This window comes from Palaemon carinicauda, chromosome 19 (assembly GCF_036898095.1).
Source record: "Palaemon carinicauda isolate YSFRI2023 chromosome 19, ASM3689809v2, whole genome shotgun sequence".
NCBI classification, from domain to species: domain Eukaryota; kingdom Metazoa; phylum Arthropoda; class Malacostraca; order Decapoda; family Palaemonidae; genus Palaemon; species Palaemon carinicauda.
The window spans coordinates 24,253,214-24,277,509 of NC_090743.1; the positions used below are offsets into that span (position 1 = coordinate 24,253,214).

General features: G+C 43.3%; 1 protein-coding gene across 1 annotated transcript in view; it reads right to left on the reverse strand.

Annotated features, from left to right (window-relative positions):
• Positions 1–2,270: 2,270 nt before the first annotated feature.
• Taf9 (TBP-associated factor 9) overlaps positions 2,271–24,296 on the reverse strand; it is a 53,652-nt gene continuing 31,626 nt past the window's right edge. Inside the window, exons 3-5 of the mRNA XM_068393317.1 lie at positions 8,741–8,875; positions 8,237–8,480; positions 2,271–2,747 (exon numbers count right to left, since the gene is read on the reverse strand). Coding sequence (XP_068249418.1) covers positions 2,590–2,747; positions 8,237–8,480; positions 8,741–8,875 — 537 coding nt within the window. The 3' untranslated portion in view covers positions 2,271–2,589. The remainder of the gene's footprint in view (positions 2,748–8,236; positions 8,481–8,740; positions 8,876–24,296) is intronic.

Here is a 24,296-nt window from a genome sequence, read left to right on the forward strand (position 1 = left end):
AGAATTTCAAAGCCTGCCAGTCTCTGAAAAGCATGTCACTGAATCTACCAAAATGAGGACTGCCAATCTTTGTGAAATTATGTGGGAAGCAATACCTTAGCGGGCATTATTTGTATTCCCTGAGAGGATGATTAAATTTTTCCTTTAGCTCAATGAAAAATTGAATAAACTGCATAAACTAACTAGGACAGCTATATGGACAATCTCACGCATGCACACCTTAGCAAAGGGTCTACCTTTGAATAATATTTGACAAACATCCTTTCAAACTTGTAGAAGCAGAGTACAGTAGTTGCAAATACAAGACAAGTGTGATGGACAGGTGGACGATCTCTATTCAAGCACATTAATTCGTCATGATCTCCCTTTGAAGCAAGTTTGTCTCAAGGAGTTAGATTGGATTGGATTTATGAATTTGGGCTACTTATCCAAGCACTGTAGCCTGTGAAGCCATTCAGCACCCAAGTACAACTTGGGTAAAACCCAACAATTGAACTAAGAAGCAAAATTTGAAGGAAGTTGGACAGCAAGATGGAAGGAAACAGGAATGGAGGTATATCAAAAAATCAAAAAGTGAGTGGTGCAAGGGTCCAAAAACAAAGATCTTTTAGTGAACTTTACACACTAACCCACAACGAAGATGTACCCAGATTTACAGGATAGGATTTAGATTCCTTCTTTTAGCATACCACCTCTATGTTGACTTTTGTATAATAAAGAAACGCACAATTAACTATTAAAACAATTTTTCTATGAAGTGTTATACTTATGGAACTTCAACCTTTTTTTACTTCAACTAAATAAAACAAAATTTGGGTGCTGGGCCAGATAGTGCTGTAACCCTTTTCCAAGTTATTTTAGACATAGCTTCTTTTCAGTACATATTTCTATACTGTATACAGTACAGAACCGTCTTGGGAGGCTCCTTCTCGGCGATGTCCTCGGCTGCAGAAGTGACTGAAAAACACGCCAAAGAGGCTGGAGAAGAATTAGGGACATTTTTTCCCCCACATGGGGTCATCAGAGGAGACGTGGCCTGCTTGCACCCGGACTCCGTCTCCCAACACACTCCCGCCCCTCCCTCAAGCCCCTCTCTCGTCTGGAACGACGCCACAACCCCACTATCCTGAAGATCAGACTCTTGGGGAAGGGCCGCGGCCCTCTTCCCCACAACGGACTTACCTCGTCCCCTACTCTGGGTAGGGGAGGGTGGTAGGGAAGCTCTGTCAGACGAGACGCCCGGCGAAGCAAGGGGGGAAGGGGTGCTAGTCTTCTTAGGCGACCTCTTCGTCGCCTACTTCTTCTTGGTGCTATACCGCACCCACTCCGACTCCTGGGAAAGAGCAATGGGCACTTCCCCACAACTGACTTACCTCGTCCCCTACTCTGGGTAGGGGAGGATGGCTGTATAAAGAAGCTCCATCCGGCGAGGCATCGGGAGAAGTAAGTGGCGAGGAGAGGCTCGTCTTCCTATGAGACCTCTTGGACGCATTCTTCTTCTTGGTGCCGAAGCGCACCCACTGCACCACGTTCCAGGACTCGCACTCCGGACACGTGGCTGTAGGAGAACATAAGCTGCCCCTACACGACGAACACAGAGGATAAGGGTAGGAAGGATGATTTATTGTTAATTTGTTCTCTTCAGCTATTTATTTCCTAATTTCATTTCCTCACTGGGCTATTTTTCCTTATTGGAGCCCCTGGGCTTAAAGCATCTTGCTTTTCCAAAAAGGGCTGTAGCTAGGATAGTAATAATAATAATAATAATAATGGGTCCACGTGGGGACCGCGAAAGACACAAAAGGGGGGTCGGGGACACAGGGTCGCACTAGGTAAGGAGAGAGCGTCGAGATGTTATCACGACGCGACCAGAGAGCTTACTGGAGATCGAGACCTGAGCAAGCATGCTCTCTGACCTGGGGGATAGCCTCAGGGCATGTTCCACTCCACCTGAGGTTACCCCTCATAGAAAACGGGACTATAGGGTAAACTACACAAAACTCAGGTTGGTTGGGAGGAGATCCCAGATACTCCTAAGAAAGTAGTTCGAGGTAAGTATTCTGTGTTGGAACAAACAAAATTTGGGTGCTGGGCCAGATAGTGCTGTAACCCTTTTCCAAGTTATTTTAGACATAGCTTCTTTTCAGTACATATTTCTATACTGTATACAGTACAGAACGGTACTTAGTTCAACTTCACCCTGTCATATCAAATTATATACAAGCCAAAACATACTCAAGAGGTCAAAGTTATTAGGATATGAGGACATATAAACATTAACTTTATTTACAAATGATTTTATATGGACGTACAAAATTTTTAAAATTTTTCTATTGCATGAAAAAAAATAAATCCTACATCACACTTCACAATAAAGTTTGCACAAGTCAAAAGTAAACAAGAAAGCAAATATAAATTTTTAACAATTCTTTTTCGTTTGAAAAACATAGTCCTTCACTTAATATTACAATACATTATACAACAATTATAAAAGGAGAAAGGAGAATCTAGAGAATATGAAATAGGAAACTTAAAACAAACTGAAAGGTAGATGGAAATAGTAAAGGTGGATTTACAGATAAAAATTAACTACTGGATAGCATCAAATTCATCATCCTCTCGTTTTCTTTTTACAGCGGCAGAATCCATTTCCAACTTGACTCCTGAGGCTGAGGAAACGTTAACCATGACATTACTGGACACAGTATTGCCACCTGACGACAGCTGAATCTTCGGAGTGCTTCCCCCTGCAGGATTGGAAACGTTAGCAATTATGAAGTAGTAATGGCTTTCATCATCACTATTGCCAGCAGTAATCATATTTTTAGGTCAGATTTTCACTGTACAAGATTAGACGTCAAAGTTCTCTTTAAAAACTTCTGTATTGCGCAAATGCTGCTTAAATTCCCATCTCTTCCCATCTATGGCCTTTTCAAGATTTTATGGGCTGGTCTCAAGGCTTTTATCCAGATAATCATAAATTTACTACTTTTCTGAATATATTCTCTTCTTTCCTTCTCATCATTTAAAAACATAGGGTAACAAGAACCCTTACTGTACCAAGGTCATAAATGTGTACCTTCAATGTAAATTCCTTTCAAGTTTATTTCATTGCTTCAAACTAAGGATTGATCTGAAAAAAATTAAATTCTAACAAGAGAAATTCTTAAGAGCAATTCTGATGATTTACCAAAATAAAAAATAAGGCCACAGTACTGAACTGCTTTAAATGAAAGTTTAATAATTGAATTTATAACTAAAACAATATATCAACAAATGCAAACCAAATCTTATTTTCTATCTTCTGATTCTGAACACTATCTAGTGTCGGGGTAACTATTCAGAATTCATGCCTTGGTTAAATCTTTCATTATTATTATTATTATTATTATTATTTGCTAAGCTACAACCCTAGTTGGAAAAGCATAATGCTATAAGCCCAGGGGCCCCAACAGGGAAAATAGCTCAGTGAGGAAGGGAAGAGGAAAATTAGAAAAATTCTAAGAACAATTACATTAAAATAAATATTCCCTAAATAAACTATAAAAACTTTAACAAAACCGGAGAAAGAAAAATTAGATAGAATAACGTGACCGAGTGTACCCTCAAGCAAGAGAACTCCAATCCAAGACAGTGGAAGGCCATGGTACAGAGGCTATGGCACTACCCAAGACTAGACAACAATGGTTTGATTTTGGAGTGTCCTTCTCCTAGAAGAGCTGCTTACCACAGCTAAAGAGTCTCTTCTACCCTTACAAGGAGGAAAGTGGCCACTGAACAATTACAGTGCAGTAAGAAGAATTGTTTGGTAATCTCAGTGTTGTCAGGTGTATGAGGACAGAGGAGAATATGTAAAGAATAGGCCAGACTATTCGGTGTATGTGTAGGCAAAGGGAAAATGAACCGTAACCAGAGAGAAGGATCCAATGTAATACCGTCTGGCCAGTCAAAGACCCCATAACTCTCTAGCGGTAGTATCTCAACGGGTGGCTGGTGCCCTGGCCAACCTACTACCTTCAAACGCTTCTGAGCCTTCTACTCCGTACTCTTCATTCTCTTCCTGAGTCCATTGGGTTCTTGTTTCCTTATAAGAATGACTTGGAATATAAATTAGACGCAGTAATCCTGAATGATTGTAAATAATACTAAAGTTTGGCTACAGACTCCCTTTTGTTGCTAGTGAAATGCTTTCTCACTTAAACTTTCTATGCATTCCCTTTGACTTTCTCCACTTCACTGTCCAAGTACTGATTTCAACTAAGCCACCTTCCATTTTTCCTTTTAAAACAAAAATGAATCCTTCCTCAAGACCCAGGAGAATCTAGAAATGTATCTGAAATCTCTAACTAATTTATAATTAGAAAAGCCCGTAAGAAACTTGTGGAGAAATTGGCTTATCAATTCACACACTTGAACTTTCTTTTAGAACTGTACCAAAAATTGATAACAGATTTCAACTTTCAAACCAACAGTCTATTACTTAAAATCCTAATATCCATTACATATATTACTTGAACCTTTATTTCATTAAGATTCCTTTCTCTAACATGATGAATCAAATTATCTATATGATTATTGATGAAAACCCTGCAGGGCAACTTACAAAAATATCAGTCTGGCATAAGGCTTTGTCCATCCTACTTCTCCAAATTTGGTTTAGAGAGATCACAGATCAAATTAGTTTAATATTTTTCTCAAAATCAATTAAATAAATGATTTTTTATATGATGCCATACCATTTTTCTTTATTCCAGTTTCTAATGCTTTTATCATTCATGTATAAATTAATTTAATGAAACAGAGACACATTTCCCAACTACCACACAGTTTGCCCAAAGGCTTTGTTCCTAAATTTGAGTTGAAAATTGGAGCAAGAAATCTAAGTTGGGTCATTACGTAAGATATGAAAGGGGCTGAAAAATAGAAATGGCAATTGTAAATTCCAGCAATGATTATAATCAGAGACAATTTAGCTATAAATTGTAAAACAATCTTATGCAGAGCACAAGTTTGTGTTTTCTCCAACTACAAGGAAACCTTCCATCCCTGTCCCATCTCCAACAAATAAATATTATTAGTGGTTTCCAAACAGTTTTCCATTCATTGTGTAAGTCTCCCTTCACCCCTCTCTTCCAGACTAATGTATCTATAGCTTGCTCTCCCTGAAAAAAGTCTGCCTCTCTGACTTTCATTTTTTAGCTAACATTTCTCTAAAAAAAATTCCAAAGCTTAGGATCATCTTACTTCACCCCTCTCTACTCTTGTGTCCTTACAATATTATTTGCTTGCCTAGTTTGTAGGATTCTTTCATCTTTAGAGACCCACTATGTATCTGGTCTGAATTATATTCCTGAACAACACTTCCATCAGTTTGAAGGTGACCTGGAATTTGCGCTCTGCACATCTTTTTCACCCTAATATCGAATCCGCCACTTATTCTTTTCCTTTTAGGTCGCTCATGAATGTCAGAAACAAGAGACAGTGACAATGCCCTAGAGATTGACCATATATATACATATGATCAGCACACAAGGTCCTTCTCATTCAAGCTAAGACCAGGAAGTGCCAGGCAAAGGCTACTGATGACCCAGTAGGTACAGTAGACTTATAGTCTCCCCCAAACCCCACATCCCTAGGTCACAATAATAGTTAAGTTGCAGACACTACAAGACTATAGAGCTTGAGTGGGTCTGAACCCCCACTAACAGATAGCCAGGCAGGGATGTTTCCAAAAGACCACCACAAGCACAGTTGGAAATATTCATTGGTCTACCTGCGAAGGTTAATTACTCTTACCTTACCACTACCTTAATTTACCTTCTAATATCCCTTCAGCATTTGAAATTTAACTTGACTTGCCTTTCCTTAAACAAATATGGCCCAATTATTTCAGTTCATCAATTTAACTTCATCAAAATTACTTTTACCAATATCTGCAGACCTTTAAAACCTCACCATTTTTTACATTTTCAAAGGATTTATCAGTTTGATAAGCCATCTGTTGGCCAAACTTGCTGCCATTACAAACTAGGCTACAGCCCCAGTTGGAAAAGCAGGATGCTATAATACCTAGGCCTCCAATAGAGAGAAAAAAAAGTCCAGTGAGGAAAGGAAATAAACTATATGTGAGAAGTAATAAACAAAAAAAATTCTAAAATATTTTAAGATCAGTAACATTAAAATATACCTGCCATGTATAAAATATGAAGAGAGACTTATGTCAACCTGTTCAACATTATAAATTTGAACATCTGAAGTTCCACTGATTCAACAGCAAGATTGGGAAGATCATTCCACAATCTGGTCACAGTTGGAATAAAACTTATAGAAGACAAAACTCATTTCCTGTGAAAACTCTTTACCACTTAATAATCAATTATTTTAAATCAGCTGATAGATTCATAATATCCACTCCAATACCAGTCTCTAGTTAGTTTCTCAAAGCCATTCTCTTGCCTATTCTATTCCTACTCTTTTAACAGCTACCTTCATCCTACCTTCTCTAATCCCTTTTATTGCCAATTCAATCCTCTATATTTTTCCCTTTACCTTCCTTTCATCTTCTGTTGATTGCCCTCAATCTTAATCTGTCACATCCTCATTTTATTAACTATGATTCCTGGATACAATATTATTACTTGCTAAGCTACCACCATGGTTGGAAAAGCAGGGTGCAAAAAGCCCATGGGCTCTAACAGGGAAAGTAACCCAGTGAAGAAAGGAAGTAAGGGGATATCAAATAACCTATATACAGTATAAGCAATGAATGAAAATATAAAATAATTTAAGATTATCAACAACGTTAAATTAGATCAGTCATATATAAATCATAAAAGGCGACTATGTCAACCTGCTCAGCATAAAAAGTTTTACAGTTTGAATTCCTGAAGTTCCACAGATTAAACTGCCTGATTAGGAAGATCATTCCACAATCTGGTCACAGCTGGAACAGAACTTCTAGAATACTGTACCTTATGATGGAGAAAGTATGGCTGTTAGAATTAACTGCATACCTAGTACTACAACAAACAGGAGGGTACAATCTAGGAAGGTTTGAGTGCAATGGATGATCTGAATGACTTTGCCAGAGATTACTATCCAAATTGGGAATAAGAAATTTAATAGACTGCTGCAAGTTTTTATACAACAAATCAATTTGAGTCTGCAGAAGAATACTCAACACAAGGTAGAATGAAGGAATTAGTGTACTTCTTAAAGATAGACTGATCACCAAATATTTTAAATTTTCTCAATAAGAAAATTTTTTGTGCAATTGAAGAAGATACTGACCAAATGCGTTTCTCAAAAGTACATTCAATGCCTCAAAGTTTCTACTTAGAAGTTTTGCTTCCTCTCATATCCAACTCTTCAAATACTCATTATAAAAATTTCATTACAAATATCTGTCAATAGTATGCATTTCTAATTTTCTACCAACTTACTTTGAAAGAGAGCATTGTTCAAATTGCTAAAACTCTTTCTAAAAAATTATATTTTAATAAAAAGAAATAACCATTGGCAATACACTCATCAGTTTATATTAGCCTTTACTCTTGACTTCATAAAAGGCTAAAGTCAAATGATAAGTTTGTGTTTGCAACACACTGGGAGTATAGTTTACAACCTATATACAACATTCTTTTTCTTCCACTTTGTTTTTTATATTTTTCAGGTGGGCTTATTGTCCCTGTTTGGCATTCTTTTTTGTCACCCTTCTCAACAGAAAGGTATTTAATGACATTAGTTTGACCAGATTACTTTCACACCTCACCTATGAAGCCCTCTTTACTCCTCCTACAATGATTTCTCTCTCTCTGTTTTCTACTGGCACTATTTCAATCACAGTTTCACTGAACTAAAAGAGAAAATCTTCAACCCCATAGGTAACTTGGTAACACCAATCAAGCTAACTCTTCCCACATTTACTGTGTTATCATGATCATTAAAAGAGGGGAGTTTATTCTCCACCATAACTCAAACTCGACTCTTACTGGAAATCATTGCTCCTCAAGTTACGATTCAGTGACTGCTTGTTGCCTTACCCTACTAATGTTTGGATTACTCTTCCTGCTTCTGTAAGAAGGTGGTCTATCATTTTCCTATTCCTATTTTCCTTTGGCCCTGGGCCAGAGGAGGGAATTAGTTTCCCTACCCAACTGGCATTTGCTTTTTAAAAAATTAAACAATTAAAAAATATAAACTCCAACAAAATATAGATTAAAAAGCTAACACTTACCAGGAGGACCTGGAGTAACCTTGAAGATGGGTCTGTTGACACTGACAATCTTTTGAGTTGGACCTGAGGCAATACCAGTTGCTGGCTTTTGTACTAAAGTTACAGCCTGAGTATTTCCAGTTTTAGTTGCCACCATTGATATTGTGGGTTTGATGGGTGTGGCTGAAATTTTCATACCACCACCACCACCTCCAAGGCTAATGCGGGCATTGCCCCCACCCAAGCTGTTGGACATGCCCAACTTCTGTAAAAAGAAAGGGAAGCATGCTGATCAATCAAAGCAAAACAAAGATTGCATTAGGAGGAGCAAGAAGACTTATGAAATATTGGACTGTATTAGCTTCAAGAACTATAATTTTCCTAATTACTTCTATTTTCATTCCCTATGCTCATTGCTGACAACAAACCAGAACTAAGACTACTTTGTCAGAACTTTACAAAAAAAAAAAAATTACCAGTCAAATAAATAATTCTATGACATTTAAAATTTAATTTAATGATTACCTTTTTAGACAATTTCACCCTGTAATTACAGGCAGATAGACAATAACGATCAGGGGGTAAGCGAATTCCATGTTGATTCGCTTTAATTGGTGGCAGTGGGTTTGAGTTTCTAGTTCTTGCTAACTCTAGCAACAGCTGAAAGAGAATATAAATATATAAGTAAACCAATCAAATAAAAGGAATAAAATTGGAACAATACCCTAAATATATATACTTTCCTGAGCTTCCTCAAAAAACATACAGTGTAATGTTATTCTACACCACACAGGGCACAATTAATTACCCTCTGAAGACAAATCAGTGCTGTAACTAAAAATTTGAATATTACAAAATGCTCATTTAGCTATCTATCTCCCAACAGGGTAAGTAGCCATCTGCATCAGGAAATTGCCATTGGTTCAAAATGTAAATGACAATTACTAAAGTAAGTATGTACAGAAAAGATAACTTTCATTTCCCTTAAAAATAGCTTATTTGTCAGGTGCAACAGTGGAACTGGACTCAAAATGGCGATTACATATCCTTCATTAAAATAAAAAATTTCAATATTTGTATTTTTTCTAAATGTACAAACTTGAGTCCTTTACTAGAAGTATGTTTTTAACTTGGCTGGAACTTCGGCTGTTAAAATATACGAGGTGCCAGAAGTTACTGGCGGGTGGATGGGAAGTCCCACCCCCAACCAGTACACTAAGAAACCACTTTGACCTTCACCTATGGCTTGCAGGGTGGTTGATGTAGGAAGTGAAACTTAGTGCTAAAGTTTGTGCAGTTAAGAAAAATAAAATATTTTAAAATGATATTTTAATTATAAAATAAATTTTTGAATATACTTACCCGGTGAATATATAATAGCTGCAACTCTGCGGCTCGACAGACAACATACTTAAAAAACTCGCGAGCGATCGCTATGCAGGTTGCGGGTGTGCCCACCAGCGCCAACTGTCGGCCAGATACCACTCTCGAATGTAAACAAAACCTTCAATTCTTCTCGTCCCACTGCGTCTCTATTGGGGAGGAAGGGAGGGTCGTTTAATTTATATATTCACCGGGTAAGTATATTCAAAAATTTATTTTATAATTAAAATATCATTTTTAAATATTTAACTTAGCCGGTGAATATATAATAGCTGATTCACACCCAAGGAGGTGGGTAGAGACCAGAGTTAAATATGTTTACAGCGTATAAGCTAAGAGTTTTTTCATTTTGACAGTTATCAATATAACAAAACCAAAATAAATAGGTACCTGGTAAGGAAGTCGACTTAGACGATTACTCTGCCTTGTAAGTCTGTCTTCCTCACGGAGCCCAGCGATCCTCTTAGGATGCTGACAGACTCCTAGGAGCTGAAGTATCAAGGGCTGCAACCCATACAACAGGACCTCATCAAACCCCTAATCTGGGCGCTCTCAAGAAATGACTTTGACCACCCGCCAAATCAACCAGGATGCGAAAGGCTTCTTAGCCTTCCGAACAACCCATAAAAACAACATTAAAAACATTTCAAGAGACAGATTAAAAGGATATGGAATTAGGGAATTGTAGTGGTTGAGCCCTCACCCACTACTGCACTCGCTGCTACGAATGGTCCCAGTGTGTAGCAGTTCTCGTAAAGAGTCTGGACATCTTTCAAGTAAAATGACGCGAACACTGACTTGCTTCTCCAAAAGGTCGCGTCCATGATACTTTGCAGAGATCTATTTTGCTTAAAGGCCACGGAAGTTGCTACAGCTCTAACCTCGTGCGTCTTAACCTTAAGCAAAGATCGGTCTTCCTCACTCAAGTGTGAATGAGCTTCTCGTATTAACAATTTGATAAAATATGACAAAGCATTCTTTGACATAGGTAAGGATGGTTTCTTAACCGAACACCATAACGCTTCAGATTTGCCTCGTAAAGGTTTAGTACGAGCTAAGTAGAACTTAAGAGCTCTAACAGGGCATAATACTCTCTCTAGTTCATTGCCTACGATCTCCGATAAGCTAGGAATATCGAAAGATTTAGGCCAAGGACGAGAAGGCAGCTCATTCTTGGCTAGGAAACCAAGCTGCAGAGAACAAGTGGCTTTTTCTGACGAAAATCCGATGTTCTTGCTGAAGGCATGAAGCTCACTGACTCTTTTAGCCGAGGCCAAGCATACCAGGAAAAGTGTCTTAAGAGTGAGATCTTTCAGGGAGGCTGAATGTAAAGGCTCAAACCTGTCTGACATGAGGAATCTTAGGACCACGTCTAAATTCCACCCAGGCGTAGCCAAACGACGTTCCTTAGAGGTCTCAAAAGACTTAAGGAGGTCTTGCAGATCTTTATTGTTGGAAAGATCTAAGCCTCTATGCCGGAAGACCGAGGCCAACATGCTTCTGTAGCCCTTGATCGTGGGAGCTGAAAGGGAGCGAACTTTTCTCAGGTATAAGAGAAAATCAGCGATTTGGGCTACAGAGGTACTGGACGAGGATACGGAAACTGACTTGCACCAGTCTCGGAAGACTTCCCACTTCGATTGGTAAACTTTAATGGTAGAAGCTCTCCTCGCTCTAGCAATCGCACTGGCTGCCTCCTTCGAAAAGCCTCTAGCTCTCGAGAGTCTTTCGATAGTCTGAAGGCAGTCAGACGAAGAGCGTGGAGGCTTTGGTGTACCTTCTTTACGTGCGGCTGACGTAAAAGGTCTACTCTTAGAGGAAGACTTCTGGGAAAGTCTACCAGCCATCGAAGTACCTCGGTGAACCATTCTCTCGCGGGCCAGAGGGGAGCAACTAACGTCAATCTTGTCCCTTCGTGAGAGGCGAACTTCTGCAGTACCTTGTTGACAATCTTGAATGGTGGGAATGCGTAAAGATCTAGGTGTGACCAATCTAGGAGAAAGGCATCTATATGTATTGCTGCTGGATCTGGGACTGGAGAGCAATAGATTGGAAGCCTCTTGGTCAACGAGGTTGCAAAGAGATCTATGGTGGGTTGACCCCAAGTCGCCCAAAGTCTCTTGCACACATCCTTGTGGAGGGTCCATTCGGTTGGAATTACTTGACCTTTCCGACTGAGACAATCTGCTAGAACGTTCAAGTCGCCCTGGATGAACCTCGTTACTAGGGAGATGCCTCGATCTCTTGACCAGATGAGCAGGTCCCTTGCGATCTCGTACAGAGTCAGTGAGTGGGTACCTCCCTGTTTGGAAATGTACGCCAAGGCCGTGGTGTTGTCCGAGTTGACCTCCACCACCTTGCCTCGAAGGAGACTCTCGAAGCTTATCAAGGCCAGGTGAACTGCCAAAAGCTCCTTGCTGTTGATATGCATGCTCCTCTGACTCGAGTTCCACAGACCTGAGCATTCCCGACCGTCCAGCGTCGCGCCCCAGCCCAAGTCTGATGCGTCTGAGAAGAGAACGTGGTTGGGTTTCTGAACTGCTAGGGGAAGACCCTCTCGTAGACTGATATTGTCTTTCCACCAAATCAGACAAGTCTTTATCTTTTCGGAAATCGGGATCGAGACCGCCTCTAGCGTCTTGTCCTTTTTCCAGTGAAAAGCTAGATGGAATTGTAGAGGTCGGAGGTGTAGCCTTCCTAGCGAGACAAATTGCTCCAGGGATGATAGCGTTCCTACCAGACTCATCCAATTCCTGACTGAGCAACGTTCTTTCTTCAACATCTTCTGGATGACGAGCAGGGCTTGATCTATTCTGGGGGCCGACGGAAAAGCCCGAAAAACTGGACTGTGAATCTCCATCCCTAAATACAGAATAGTTTGGGATGGGATCAGCTGGGACTTTTCCAAGTGGACTAGGAGTCCCAATTCCTTGGTCAGATCTAGAGTCCAATTGAGATCCTTCAGACAGCGATGACTGGAAGAGGCTCTGAGAAGCCAGTCGTCCAAATAAAGGGAGGCTCGGATGTCCGATAAATGGAGGAATTTTGCCACATTCCTCATAAGCCTCGTAAACACGAGAGGAGCCGTGCTTAGGCCAAAGCACAGGGCCCGAAACTGGTACACCACATCGTCGAAGACGAATCTCAGAAAAGGTTGGGAATCTGAGTGAATGGGGATGTGGAAGTAAGAGTCCCTTAGGTCGAGAGAGACCATCCAGTCTCCCTTTCTGACCGCTGCTAAGACTGACTTTGTGGTCTCCATGGTGAACTTCGTCTTTGTGACAAAGACATTCAGAGCACTGACGTCTAGCACCGGTCTCCAACCTCCTGTCTTCTTTGGTACTAGGAAGAGACGGTTGTAAAACCCCGGTGTTTGAAGGTCCGAGACTTTGACCACCGCTCCCTTCTCTAGTAAAAGAGACACTTCCAGTTTCAGGGCTTGTCTCTTTGCTTCCTCTCGGTACCTGGGAGAGAGATCGATGGGGGACGTCGCTAGAGGAGGTCTGCGTACAAAAGGGATTTTGTACCCCTCTCTGAGCAACCTCACAGATTGTTGATCTGCGCCTCTCTTCTCCCAGGCTTGCCAGAAGTTCTTGAGTCTGGCACCTACTGCTGTCTGAAGTTGCGGGCAGTCAGACTCTGCCCCGCGAGGACTTGGATCCTTTCCTCTTTCCTCTCTTCCCTTCGGCACGAGCTCCTCCCCTACTGGGGGCTCTGCCACGAAAGGGCGGAATAAACCTGGACGCTGGAGTGTCTATCCTAGGTCTAGCAGTCAAGGCAGGCAAAGGAGGAACTTTGCGAGCCGAGGAAGCAACTAAATCGTGGGTGTCCTTCTGCACTAAAGACAAGGCTATTTCCTTAACTAAGAGTTCAGGAAACAAGCACTTAGACAAAGGCGCAAAGAGTAGCTCAGATCTTTGACATGGCGTCACTCCTGCTGATAGAAAAGAGCACAGAGACTCTCGTTTCTTTAGGACTCCTGACGTGAATGAGGCGGCAAGCTCGTTGGATCCATCGCGGACGGCCTTGTCCATGCAGGACATAATGAGTAAGGAAACATCGCTATCGGCAGATGAGATTTTCCTACTCAGGGCTCCCAAACACCAGTCCAGGAAGTTAAAAACTTCAAAAGCCCTAAAGATGCCTTTAAGAAGATGGTCCAGGTCTGAGGATGACCAACTAATCTTCGAGCGTCTCATGGCAAGGCGGCGGGGAGAGTCTACAAGACTTGAGAAGTCGCCCTGGGCAGAGGCAGGAACTCCCAAGCCGAGAACTTCTCCCGTGGCATACCAGACGCTCGATCTAGACGAGAGTTTAGATGGGGGGAAGGCAAAGGCCGTCTTCCCTAAACTCCTCTTGGTTTCCAACCAATCGCCTAACAGCCGTAAAGCTCTCTTGGATGAGCGAGAGAGAACGAGTTTCGTAAAGGCTGGCATGGTAGCAGGAACGCCTAAAACAAACTCAGACGGCGGCGAACGAGGAGCCACAGAGATAAAGTGTTCAGGGAACAACTCTTTAAAAACAAGCATGACTTTTTTAAAGTCCATAGAAGGTGGAACTGCTTTAGGCTCATCTAAATCTGAAGGCTGATCCTCAGGCTGGGGATCAGCAACGTCCTCATCTGAAAGTTCCTCATCTGATAACTGATGAGAAAACGGCAAAGGGGTAGGCAACGTTTGACCCGCCGCGTCCGGCCGCACTGGTGCATACGTGACGGAGCAGGACGCAGCGTCCTGAAACTGCTGAACAGTCTGGGAACTGTCAACAACAACAGGTGCGCGAGGACGCACAGCGTCCACCCGAGACTGTTTAGACCGTCTGGGTTGTGCAGTCAACACCACACTGTGTTGCGGAGGTTGACGCACCGCGTCAAAACAAGTCAACTTTGATGGTTGGTGAACGTCCTGAACGTCACCAATCGCATCAGTGAGTTGCCTAACGTCAACGTGCGGCTGGAAAACCACACGGGACCGCATCGGGGGAGGTACAACCCCAACTGGTTGACGCGAGAAAGCTACATCAACGTCAACAGGACGCACAACAGAACGCTTGGATGGCTGACGGCCAGTATCTCCATGAGAAAAACGGCTAGGTTCAACGGAAACCTTCTCTGCGTTGTAGTCTTCCATAAGGGACGCAAGCTTAGACTGCATGTCCTGCAGTATAACCCATTTAGGGTCTACGGAAACGGGTGCGGTAACAGACGGGGTTAGCGACTGAGACGGCACAACTTTGCCTTTCTTAGGCGGCGAGCAGTCATCAGATGACGGCAACGGGTCCGAACTGTCCCAGTGACTACATCCGGGGCGTTGGACTTGTCCTGAAGGGACCGACTTGCGTTTCAAAGGTCTAGAGACCTTGCTCCATGGTTTCTTACGTGAAACGCCTTCGGACGACGAGGTAAAAATGGGCTCTCTCGTCTTATGGTAGGGGCGATCTTGACGAGATACGCCTGATACCAAAGAGGGAACGTCTGTTCGCTGATCAAGGCCTCTCGAACCCATAAGTCGTACGACATTGCTTCTCCCCTGGGCTTGGGAGCTTGCTAGAGGTCCCGGACTAGGTGAACGACAGGCACGAACAGACGAACCCTCGGTCGCAACACTGTTCACAACACTTTGCGTAACACTAATCACTTTCCCACTTTCCGCCGTGGCACTTTGGCACTTGAGTTCCTTCACGTCAGCCATGAGTTGATTACGGTCACTTGCTAAAGCCTCAACTCTTTCCCCCAAGGCATGAATAGCACGCAACATGTCTTGCATAGACGGTTCCTGAGTGCTAGGAGGGGGGTTAGGAACAACCACTACAGGGGAAGGATTAGGTTCAGGGGCATGTGGAGAGGAAAAATCTACGGACCTAGATGAACTTCTCCTTACCCTATCTCTCTCTAGTCTGCGTGTATATTTATCAAATTCGATCCAATCGAATTCCGAAAGGCCCACGCATTCCTCACACCGATCTCCCAATTGACAGGTTTTACCCCGACAATTGGAACAAACAGTATGAGGGTCGAGAGAAGCCTTTGGAAGACGCCTATTACAGTCCCTAGCATTACACTTTCGAAACTTGGGAACTTGAGAAGGGTCAGCCATTTTGAATTAGTCAAAGAAAATTCCAAAAACGATCTAAGTCATCAACAAATAATCCGATTCAAAAAAGAGTTCAAGAGTTTATGTTGAAGAAAAACACCTGTACTGCGAAAGCTCAAACCAAATTAAAGTACTTCACCAAATATGATGGGAAAACTCCAGGTTCTACAGCGAGTAAAAGTACGTCTTGTCGTCAACGTCGACAGAGAAGAATTGAAGGTTTTGTTTACATTCGAGAGTGGTATCTGGCCGACAGTTGGCGCTGGTGGGCACACCCGCAACCTGCATAGCAATCGCTCGCAAGTTTTTTAAGTATGTTGTCTGTCGAGCCGCAGAGTTGCAGCTATTATATATTCACCGGCTAAGTTAAATATTTAAAAATTTAGATTTTAAATTCCTCATCCTTTTGTAAGACCAGGAGTTGATTTTATATTGAATGAGTTAATAAATGTATGTGATTAGCTATTTAATAAGTTTTGTTCATTAATTAAACGATAGAGAGACAAATGAAGTTAGTTGATTTCGTAAAGGTAAAGAGTTGATTTATAGAGGAGAACAGAGAAGAGTGAAGTGGTAATGTATGCATTAAAATGCTGATATTGCATAAATTTAGACATAACAGCGCCCAGAACAAGAACGAGAGGCGTGACTCACTCAACACAAATGCACGGGCTGCTTACGAATGAATCACCAGGATGCCTAGCAGCGGGTAACATGAAGTCATCAAGACACGATGCATGGGGGTAACATAAACAAAGGAACAGTAATATGACGTGACATAAATTTGCCACACCTTAGATTGGCTACTTCAGATCCTGCGAGGAAGCAGGACCGGCTCTTCCCTCACCAGTAAGCATAGTGAAAAGGTCCAAGATGGACTGCTGCCAATTTTCCCCTCTCCCCAATCTTGGGGCGAGACCCCACACCAAGTGCCGATGTGACTGGCACTTGTAAGCTTCAAGGGCTGTGGTACCCCTTGGCTGCACAGCAGAAGAAAAGTCGCCAATTGGAGATTCATATTTTTTCCTTCTACCCGAGATGTGAAAGAATACCTTTATCTCCTGTCCGAGATGTAGGAGGAATTCACACAGATGTTGCCCACGGGAGAACCCCTGTCCGAGACCGAGTTCCCATTCTACCTGATCAGGGGATTCAAGGATTTCGCAACCCATTGCGAATTGTGAATACCAGTTACGTTTCCAGCCCTCCATTTGTTCTCAGTTTTGTGTATTAATTTAACTGAGTAAAAGTTAATGTAACGTTAAATTTCGATCAGTAAAGAAACAAAAAAGAATGGCATTTTACCTGCATCCCCACTCTTGAGGGACATAAAAGTAATCGAATGCACCGATTTCCATCTTTATGACATCAACAACTCAGCATAACTTATAAAATAATAACTAAAAATATAATTAAGAGAAGCTTCCATAAAGTAAACTCTGCCCCAAGAAGATTCACACTTTATTAGGAGACACCTACTTAGAGGGGGAAACCATTATAACCATACTGGCTGGTTTAAAATCCCAGGATGTCAATGCACTCAGACCCGATATAGGGGGTGAGAGTAATAATTCCTACCACCTCCCAACACTTGAGAATAGATTCTCATGGGTTGGGCGAGGTTTTTGTCAGCAAACATAAGGTCGAGGAAGAACCTATAAATTCAAAAGGATAGATGTCACGATGCATGACCAATTATGTGTAAAGTATCCTGCATTCTATTCATCCTCCCCCTCGTAAGGATGATGGGATAGATACTTTTATAACTGACTTGCATAAAGCAGCTGTTCCGTATAACGTCGCAACATTTATCTTAGAATGAATAAATGAATGATTTGAAGTTCTCTGTCATCCTTTTACCTTAGACAAGATGCTATTTATCCCTTAGGAGGTAGGTAAGCTACACAGCCTGCTAATCAGTTCCACTTGTGGGTATACAGTACACCCAGGGATATTGGGCTGAAAAAAGTTGCCTGGGAATTCCAGACTCCGGCCTTTAGCGCTTGTGCCACAGGCAGGTTCTTCCTGAGGGCTAGAGTAGATCCAATACAGTATTCTGGCTTTGTGTGATTGCCTCCGGATGATCATAGACGCTGCAATGATTTCCCAATAGCAGTAGATTTTCATAGATTTCTTAATTTCGGTAAAAGATTGCGAGATTCCTGATCACTGTAACCGATCGTAAGCTTTGCCACCGTGGCACACAGCCAATCCCATGGGAAAATGCCCATGGTGGAAAGCAAGTGCAAGACAACCTGCCTTGCAAGAAATGAACAATCAGAATAGTCCCCTTAGACAAAACAAAATGGTATGGTACAAGGAAACCTTGCACTCGTACAGGTAAGATTTCATTTTTTTGTACTGTATATGCAATGGGAACGGTCCAAGGTTTCTCTTTCATTGCATCATCATACTGCATAGAAGAGCAAGAATGAAGTAGATGCCAGAAGCAGAGACTTAAAAATCACTTAAGAAGTTGCGGTGTCTGATCGTGTAACACTGAAAAAATGTGGTGAATACACGAATCTCATAACTAAACATATTTACGAAGAAATACTGTAAGCACTTCCAGTAGGTAACATCTCTGAACATACTCTATTTACAATTCACTCTGGTTTGTGAGGGCCCTATTTCCCCATCAAGAAAACGAGAGATGGATCTCGTACCAGCAAGAGTGCTTGCAACAGGCATGAGAGCATGTGTATCCCAACTGTTTAGCACTAGGTATACTTGTTATGAACCACTTAGTGTTGTGTATGATCTTTGTATGTACACTGCCCGCCCCACATACTCTGAGATGATTGGACACATAACTACGTTGATTAGACCTACTTAGGTGCCGTCTTCCCTCTCAAGTACTGTAAAGCAATAACTTTTGATTAGAGCAACTGGATTCACCATGAGACCAACGACGGTTGACAAACAGTACAGTACAGTAGTATGCAGGCTCCTTCTTGTGAGAGAGCACAAGTAACCAGTGTGTAAGCACTTTTATCGCATACAGTACAGATACGTATCTTTGGGGAAGGAATGATCCTGGTAAGTATTCTATTGCCTTGCAACATTAGCTGGCAAACAAAGAATTATCAAGTTTCTTGACGTTCTAGATGAATATCAACTCTCATCAGATGAGCATAGAGAACAGTAGAGCGTTACCAAACTGGAGATGGCATCATGCACCAGCAGTAAAGCGCACTTGAGAACGAAAAGGTATGCCAATAGGATTTGATGAGAGCTTTCCACATGGGAGAGTATTGTGCTCAGATAAGATGCCAACAGGGGAGCACGCTTGTGTGCGAATAGATAGAACACAAGCAAGAGAATGCTCTTAGTACCATGAATGAGAGTGCTACCGCAAACAAGGGAAGTGGCACTCCATAGGAGAGTGCGAACGTGAGCAGGTGCGGTGATGCACAATTGCAAGCATTTAGACAGTGCACAATCGTGTTGTGCAACTACGAGGGGGTGAGATACCATACAATTGCAAGGTGAGATGGCGCAAAATTGCAAGCTGGTGAGATGGCATGCAATTGCCAAAAGGGGAGATGGAGTGCAATAGCCAGAAAGTGAGATGGAGCGCAATCGCAAGCAGGTGAGATGGCACGCGAGCAGGAGAGATGAGGCGCTATTACAACTAAGGGAGATAGTGCTTCAATAGATGTGTGCAATTGTGAACAGGTGAGCTAGCGCTCCCATAGGAGCACCCGATCATGAGGTGAGGTAGTATTCTTTTAGATGTGAGTGATCAAATGCAGTGGCGCTCCCGCAGGAGCGAGCAATCACAAACAGGTGAAATGCCAGTCATGAACCAAGATTGTAAACAGATATGGTGGCTCTCTCTTAAAAGTGCTCAAGCACATAGTAGGACTCTAATGGGCACATAACCCTGCCTTCTTTCTTCATTCAAAATGGGGGAATAGAAGTGCAACACCCCTCCTACCCTGCAGTGTGCTCTATGTCCGATGAGTGCGTGGATTCACTGTTGGCACAAAATAATGATCTTCTATCAACAGTGTACAGTGACGTTTCATTCACAGGTTACGATGCCATCATCGTCACTACTCCACACTATTATTATTATCATTACTTGCCAAACTACAACCCTAATTGGAAAATCAAGATGCTATATGCCCAGGGGCTCCAACAGGGAAAATAGCCCAGTGAGGAGAGGAAAGAAGGGAAAATAAAATACTTTAAGAACAGTAACAACATTAAAATGTTATTTTCATTAGTAAAATAAATTTTTGAATATACTTACCCGATGATCATGTAGCTGTCAACTCCGTTGCCCGACAGAAATCTACGGTCGGGATACGCCAGCGATCGCTATCCAGGTGGGGGTGTACTCAACAGCGCCATCTGTGAGCAGGTACTCAAGTACTTCTTGTCAACAAGAACTCAATTTTCTCCTCGGTCCACTGGTTCTCTATGGGGAGGAAGGGCGGGTTCTTTAATTCATGATCATCGGGTAAGTATATTCAAAAATTTATTTTACTAATGAAAATAACATTTTTCAATATTAATCTTACCCGATGATCATGTAGCTGATTCACACCCAGGGTGGTGGGTGGAGACCAGCATACATGTTAACAAAGAAGCTAAGTATCCCGTATTTCATTTTATTAGTTATTCAAAATAACAAACATAAAATAAATAAGTACCTGGTAAGGAAGTCGACTTGAACCATTACTCTGCCTTTATTAAGTACGTCTTCCTTACTGAGCCTAGCGGTCCTCTTAGGATGCTGAACGACTCTTAGGTGCTGAAGTATAAAGGGCTGCAACCCATACTAAAGGACCTCATCACAACCTCTAACCTAGGCGCTTCTCAAGAAAGAATTGACCACCTGCCAAATCAACCAGGATGCGGAAGGCTTCTTAGCCGACCGTACAACCCAAAGAACAACAATAAAAAGTATTCAAGAGAAAGGTTAAAAAGGTTATGGGATTATGGGAATGTAGTGGCTGAGCCCTCACCTACTACTGCACTCGCTGCTACGAATGGTCCCAGGGTGTAGCAGTTCTCGTAAAGAGACTGGACATCTTTGAGATAGAATGATGCGAACACTGACTTGCTTCTCCAATAGGTTGCATCCATAACACTCTGCAGAGAACGGTTCTGTTTGAAGGCCACTGAAGTAGCCACAGCTCTCACTTCATGTGTCCTTACCTTCAGCAAAGCAAGGTCTTCTTCCTTCAGATGAGAATGTGCTTCTCTAATCAGAAGCCTGATGTAGTAAGAAACTGCGTTCTTAGACATTGGTAGAGAAGGCTTCTTGATAGCACACCATAAGGCTTCTGATTGTCCTCGTAATGGTTTTGACCTTCTTAGATAGTACCTAAGAGCTCTAACTGGGCAAAGTACTCTCTCCAGTTCGTTCCCCACCAAGTTGGACAGGCTTGGGATCTCGAACGACTTAGGCCAAGGACGTGAAGGAAGCTCGTTTTTAGCCAAAAAACCGAGCTGCAAGGAACATGTAGCCGTTTCAGATGTGAAACCTATGTTCCTGCTGAAGGCGTGGATCTCACTTACTCTTTTAGCTGTTGCTAAGCACACGAGGAAAAGAGTTTTTAATGTGAGGTCCTTAAAAGAGGCTGATTGGAGCGGTTCAAATCTTGATGACATAAGGAACCTTAGGACCACGTCTAGATTCCAGCCTGGAGTGGACAACCGACGTTCCTTTGAGGTCTCAAAAGACCTAAGGAGGTCCTGTAGATCTTTGTTGGTGGAAAGATCCAAGCCTCTGTGGCGGAAAACCGCTGCCAACATACTTCTGTAACCCTTGATCGTAGGAGCTGATAGGGATCTTACGTTCCTTAGATGTAACAGGAAGTCAGCAATCTGGGTTACAGTGGTACTGGTTGAGGAAACTGCATTGGCCTTGCACCAGCTTCGGAAGACTTCCCATTTAGACTGATAGACTCTGAGAGTGGATGTCCTCCTTGCTCTGGCAATCGCTCTGGCTGCCTCCTTCGAAAAGCCTCTAGCTCTTGAGAGTCTTTCGATAGTCTGAAGGCAGTCAGACGAAGAGCGTGGAGGTTTGGGTGTACCTTCTTTACGTGAGGTTGACGCAGAAGGTCCACTCTTAGAGGAAGAGTCCTGGGAACGTCGACCAGCCATTGCAGCACCTCTGTGAACCATTCTCTCGCGGGCCAGAGGGGAGCAACCAACGTCAGCCGTGTCCCTTTGTGAGAGGCGAACTTCTGAAGTACCCTGTTGACAATCTTGAACGGCGGGAATGCATACAGGTCGAGATGGGACCAATCCAGCAGAAAGGCATCCACGTGAACTGCTGCTGGGTCTGGAATCGGAGAACAATACAACGGGAGCCTCTTGGTCATCGAGGTAGCGAACAGATCTATGGTTGGCTGACCCCATAGGGCCCAAAGTCTGCTGCAAACATTCTTGTGAAGGGTCCACTCTGTGGGGATGACCTGACCCTTCCGGCTGAGGCGATCTGCCATGACATTCATATCGCCCTGAATGAACCTCGTTACCAGCGTGAGCTTTCGATCTTTTGACCAAATGAGGAGGTCCCTTGCGATCTCGAACAACTTCCTCGAATGAGTCCCTCCCTGCTTGGAGATGTAAGCCAAGGCTGTGGTGTTGTCGGAGTTCACCTCCACCACCTTGTTTAGCTGGAGGGACTTGAAGTTTATCAAGGCCAGATGAACCGCCAACAACTCCTTGCAATTGATGTGAAGTGTCCTTTGCTCCTGATTCCATGTTCCCGAGCATTCCTGTCCGTCCAATGTCGCACCCCAGCCCGTGTCTGATGCGTCCGAGAAGAGACGGTGGTCGGGGGTCTGAACAGCCAATGGTAGACCTTCCTTGAGAAGAATGCTGTTCTTCCACCACGTTAGAGTAGACCTCATCTCTTCGGAAACAGGAACTGAGACCGTCTCTAGCGTCATGTCCTTTATCCAGTGAGCAGCTAGATGATACTGAAGGGGGCGGAGGTGGAGTCTCCCTAACTCGATGAACAGGGCCAGCGATGAAAGTGTCCCTGTTAGACTCATCCACTGCCTGACTGAGCATCGGTTCCTTCTCAGCATGCTCTGGATGCATTCTAGGGCTTGGTTGATCCTTGGGGCCGACGGAAAAGCCCGAAAAGCTTGACTCTGAATCTCCATACCCAGGTAGACAATGGTCTGGGATGGGACGAGCTGGGACTTCTCTAAATTGACCAGGAGGCCCAGTTCCTTGGTCAGATCCATAGTCCATCTGAGATTCTCCAGACAGCGACGACTTGTGGGAGCTCTTAAAAGCCAGTCGTCTAAATAGAGGGAGGCTCTGATGTCTGCCAAGTGAAGGAATTTCGCAATATTCCTCATCAGTCTGGTAAACACAAGAGGTGCCGTGCTTAGGCCAAAGCACAGGGCTTGGAACTGGTACACAACCTTTCCAAAGTCGAATCTTAGGAAAGGTTGGGAGTCTGGATGGATGGGGACGTGAAAGTATGCGTCTTTCAGGTCTAACGAGACCATCCAGTCCTCCTGCCTGACCGCTGCTAGGACCGACTTCGTCGTCTCCATCGTGAACGTCTGCTTGGTGACAAAAGCATTGAGAGCACTGACGTCCAGCACCGGTCTCCAACCTCCTGTCTTCTTGGCTACCAGGAAGAGACGGTTGTAAAAGCCCGGGGATTGATGATCCCGGACTATGACCACCGCTTCCTTTTGTAGCAAGAGCGACACCTCTTGTTGCAACGCTAGCCTCTTGTCCTTCTCCTTGTAGTTGGGAGAGAGGTTGATGGGAGATGTAGCTAGAGGGGGATTGCGGCAGAACGGAATTCTGTATCCCTCCCTTAGCCACTTTACAGACTGAGCGTCTGCACCTCTGCTCTCCCAAGCTTGCCAGAAGGTCTTGAGTCTGGCTCCCACTGCTGTCTGGAGAGGAAGGCAGTCAAAACTTGTCTTTTGCGGACTTGGAACCCTTCTTGGACTTGCCACGGTGACTGTCTGCACGGGTACCTCCTCTGCTGGAGGTTCTGCCACGAAAGGGCGGGATGAACCTAGAAGCAGGTGTGTCAACTGCTGCAGGGCGGAAGGGTCTAGGTACGGAAGGTAAGGTTTTAGCCTTACGTGCAGACGAAGCCATCAGATCATGAGTATCCTTCTGGATAAGTGATGCAGCCATCCCCTTAATCAACTCCTCCGGAAACAGACACTTGGAGAGAGGAGCAAACAACAACTCTGACTTCTGGCAAGGAGTGATACCAGCAGATAAGAAGGAGCAAAGATGTTCTCTCTTCTTAAGGACTCCTGATACATATGAAGCCGCAAGTTCACCAGACCCATCCCGAATTGCCTTGTCCATGCTAGACATGATCAGCATGGCCGAGTCCTTATCTGAAGGGAAAGTCTTCCTGCTTAAGGCTCCCAAACACCAATCGAGGAAGTTGAATATCTCGAAGGCACGAAAGACTCCCTTCAACAGATGATCTAAATCGGAAAAGGACCAGCAGATCTTCGAACGTCTCATAGCCAACCTGCGGGGAGAGTCAACCAGACTTGAGAAGTCGGCCTGGGCAGAGGCAGGAACCCCCAAGCCGGGTTCCTCTCCCGTGGCATACCAGACGCTCGACTTAGAAGCAAGCTTGGGAG